The 4,213-nt window shown below is 27.3% G+C and overlaps 1 protein-coding gene across 1 annotated transcript in view; it reads left to right on the forward strand.

Moving 5' to 3' along the window:
- LOC106465339 (protein transport protein Sec24C-like) overlaps positions 1-4,157 on the forward strand; it is a 58,191-nt gene extending 54,034 nt beyond the window's left edge. The window contains exons 18-21 of the mRNA XM_022393202.1: positions 814-960; positions 2,534-2,637; positions 3,011-3,100; positions 3,895-4,157. Of these exons, the coding sequence (XP_022248910.1) occupies positions 814-960; positions 2,534-2,637; positions 3,011-3,100; positions 3,895-4,035 (482 nt within the window). The 3' untranslated portion in view covers positions 4,036-4,157. The remainder of the gene's footprint in view (positions 1-813; positions 961-2,533; positions 2,638-3,010; positions 3,101-3,894) is intronic.
- Positions 4,158-4,213: the final 56 nt, after the last annotated feature.

Consider the following 4,213-nt stretch of genomic DNA (forward strand, 5'->3'; position numbering starts at 1 on the left):
AACACTGTAATTAGATATTAAAGTAAACTACCATGTCAGATGTGTTATAAGTAAATGAACCATGGAGGCTCTTTTAATGGTTCTCAAATGTGACTTGTTAGGGGTATGATAATTTTGGTAAATAATTCTAAATGTTATGAAAGGTTATCAGAATCTGGAATATATTAAATTACACAGTATTGTATATGTTTGTGCTTCGTTGTAACTCAAAACATAGCTTTAAAGTCTTTTAATCTTTTTAAACTCATAAGTAGTTTCATATATAAATACCTCTACTAAAACCTTTCTGCAGTATTTTAGAGGAGGTTTGTCAATCACATACTCATAGTATGGAACTACAGTAGAAAAATTTTAAATGTATTTGATTACATATCAAAAAAAATTTTTTACTTAATTTCCCACAAGCAGCAGGAAATATAAACTTGCTAGGCAACATGATTAATTCAGCATTTAAAGTAATGATTTGGACAGGCTTGTTAAAAAATAGGTTTTATTTGTAATATCAATGACAAGAGTCAGCAATTCAGTAAACTCTCATAAAACATTAATTGTGTTGTTATGAATTTTTAAGTAGTTTTCATACTAGCATCTTTGTTCTGTGTATAAAGAAATGGGTATCCATGACCTTAAACTTTATTGATAAAAATGTGACTTAACATTTAAAAGCTTGTTATAGACTTTATCTATTAATATCTTTTAGTGTTTATTTGATGAATGTTTTCCTATATATTTAGGCATTTTTATCTTTTATAATTTTGCTTTTTAACAAAATAGTTTGAATTTTCTTCACATTTCAGTTAAATGGTTTCTAAGTATTCTCATATGCATTATTTAAAAAATGTAAAAGAAAAAATTATTCTTTTTCTTTCCAGCATGATCTTGATCCAAACTCTACAGACTTCCCTAAAACCATGAGGTGTTCCATTGGAAACATCCAACAAAATGGTGCTTACCTACTTGGTGAGTAGTCTAAAGTTCATAAATATAGTTACTACAAAGTAAAACAGTTGTGACCGAGACATCTTGCTAATTCTTGTTCATTCTTTGAGATTAAACTTTATGCTATGGGTATAAGCATGAGATTTTGTATTTAAAACTTTAGTATTTCCATGGATTTACCTAAAAAGTTACTAATATTGCCTCAAAAAACAAAAATGATCAAAACTATGAGACTACTATAACTCTAATACATCATTTTCCTAGATAGTTCAGTAATACATGGGTAAGTATATTTCATTAAAATATTTTCTTTTTTAGTCAAAACATTAAATAATACAGCTTGTCCCTGTTAATTTCTTGTAGATGTACTTTGTTCCATGAAACTTTGACCAACTTCTATATTGAATCTGGACCAGAAATCTTTAGTGTTGGACTAGCTTTAATGTTTTCAAATTCCAAAACATCAGGAAGGATTAGCATTGAAATCCTTTTAATCAAAATTAAATTTTACTCAGGGACAAAAGACTTTTTTTTAAGAAATAAAAATTTGGTTTTCACATGATTAATTTTCCATCATTTTCTCAAGACATCAAAGGAATTGGCAATACAGTACAGTTTCACCTGATATATTTTTTATTATAAAATAAAGAGGAGTTATAATTTAATACATAAGACAATTATGATAACGATATTCAACTGTGAAAATGCAGAACACCCTTAGGGCCATAACCTGTTTTTGGCAACAGCTGCATTTCAATATCTTACTACTGTGAACATTTTTTGAAGTTGAAAATAAAATATTTAGTAAAAATTTTAAGGCTTGGTAAAATAGCCATGTAAAAAAAGTATTGCATTCAAATTCTAATTAATTAATACCATGTTCATTTTGTTTCTAATTTGTTAAATAAAGTAATAACCTAATGGTTTCCCTAATATTAATGCTTTCAAAGCTTAGCATGTGCACAACTTCAATAATAATAATTAGCATATTGAGAGTGTGCTTTCAAGATATCTTTATGGTTGAAATGTAACTATCATGTTTGAGGATTAATTTTTAAACAAAAAGGAACTGGATTACTAGTGAGAGTTAATGTTTGGAAATATAAATATTACAATGTTTATGAGCTCCTCATTCAGTTACTTATTTCATATTGGAAGTTATGGATTGTACTTCTTTTTTATTATTATTCATTTATTGTTGTTATTTTGATAAACAAAATGTTTTAGGTCAGTCATTTGGCCAGTTCAATTTGAGGGAAATTAAGATCTAATCACATTAATAAAATTAAATTGTAGCTACTCAGTCAGTATTCAGGCATGGTAAGGGAGTCCCAATAAAAATAATATTTTGATTAGTTTTTAAAATTTCCTAATGGTATTTGTTATGGGTCTCATGATTACCTCAAAGTGAATTTAGAAACCACATTTTTAGCTTGAAAAATAATTATTACTTATGACTGGCATATAATATATATATATATATATATAAAGACTGTTTCAGAAATGTGCCAGTAATTTTAACAGTTTTGTATTTTTTAATTTTAAGCTGTTTTTCAACTCTACAGTAAACTTCAACTAAGTTTTTCTTTCTTAGAGAATGGTATTCACATGTTCATGTGGATAGGAATGGCTATTTGTCCAGATTGGCTAAAGAATGTGCTTGGGATTGAGGCTTCAGACAGAATAAATGTAGATAAGGTAAAACACCTGTTTGAGATCAGTAATCTTTCTCTTATTTTAGTTCATTTTTTTAACTCAACTATAAAAATAATATATGCCAACCTACTGATTTTTAATTAGTTATTTTGATTCCAGTTTTGTTGTATACATTTTCATTAATAGCGTTTTACTGATTATTAATTATTTCTAATCTTAATCACATAACTCCAACACTAGTATTAAATTTTCCACAAAAATACTGAATTTTATTAGTGACTTTATTTTTTAAGAAATGTATTTATTTTGTCATATCATTTATAATCTTTTTCACAAATTGACTGAGTGTTTATTATGTCATTAGATGCAAAGTTGTTTGAAAATTGTTCTAATGTTCTTCAATTGATATTTTCAGATTTCCTTACCTCAACTGAATACACCTCTGTCTCTACGTATCCATGATATCATTGAATCTATTAGAAAAGAACGTCAAAGATGCATGAGAGTATGCAATTTACTGTATTAACTTACATAAAGATGACGAGTTAAAAATATCAGTTTTTTTTAAAGTCAGATAAATTAAATGCATGATTAAGCATTATTCCTACTGTTAATAGAGAGAGATATGACAAAGATGCATGCAGTTATGTGATTTTCTGTATTAACTGAGAGATAGATGATGAGTAAACATTTTTCAGTACTTGCAGTCATGCAAGAGTAAGACTTGCTTCTCTCATGTGCCAACAGAAAACTATAATAAGGTTTTTATTCAGACCATAAATTTCTATCTCGCTGTTTTTTTGTAATTTGTTATGCAAAATTATGGCTTGCACATAATTATGTACCTTAAAAATATGCTTAGTTTGTTATCTGAACAAACTGAAATGATAAGTCATTGGATTGACTTAGATGATTTTACTAATAAACAAACAAATAGAAGTATTGTTAAGACATTTAAATGTTTTTCTGTCAGCTAGAAGAACAGTGTACTTTCTCTTAATCATAATTTATATCACCTGAACCTTAATCTTAAATATAAAAGCAAGTCATTGTTAGCATAATTTGGAAGGTATAAAACTTTTTTGTTTGAGTTTAACTTATTTAAATCATATAATTATGGTGAAAGGAATTAAGTTTTTTTTTGTTCTTTTCATGAAGTGTATATGCCAACCACGGTTTTCATAGTAAAACATTGTGCTCATTGTTCATCTATAGATACATTATTTTTTCTACCGTCTTCTCTCATATTGTAAAAAATATTCGAGTTGATACAATTATGCATTTTATTTTCTCTAATAGTTGATGATTGTTTGCCAAGGAGATAAATTGGAATTAATTTTTCGACGGTACTTGATGGAAGACCATGGAACTGATGGAAGTACCTCTTATGTTGACTTCTTCTGTCACTTACACAAAGAAATTCAGAAGTTGTTATCTTGATGAGAATGTCTGTAGAAATCTGTTGTTCATACTTTCATTGTAGATTGGATATTTTTTATACATAAATAAATATATTGTATACATACATACATACATACATACATACATACATACATACATACATATATATATACACATATACATATAAAAGTGTGTGTGTGTGTGTGTGTGTGTGTGT

The sequence above is a fragment of the Limulus polyphemus genome, unplaced genomic scaffold (genome assembly GCF_000517525.1).
Source record: "Limulus polyphemus unplaced genomic scaffold, Limulus_polyphemus-2.1.2 Scaffold1914, whole genome shotgun sequence".
Classification (NCBI taxonomy): domain Eukaryota; kingdom Metazoa; phylum Arthropoda; class Merostomata; order Xiphosura; family Limulidae; genus Limulus; species Limulus polyphemus.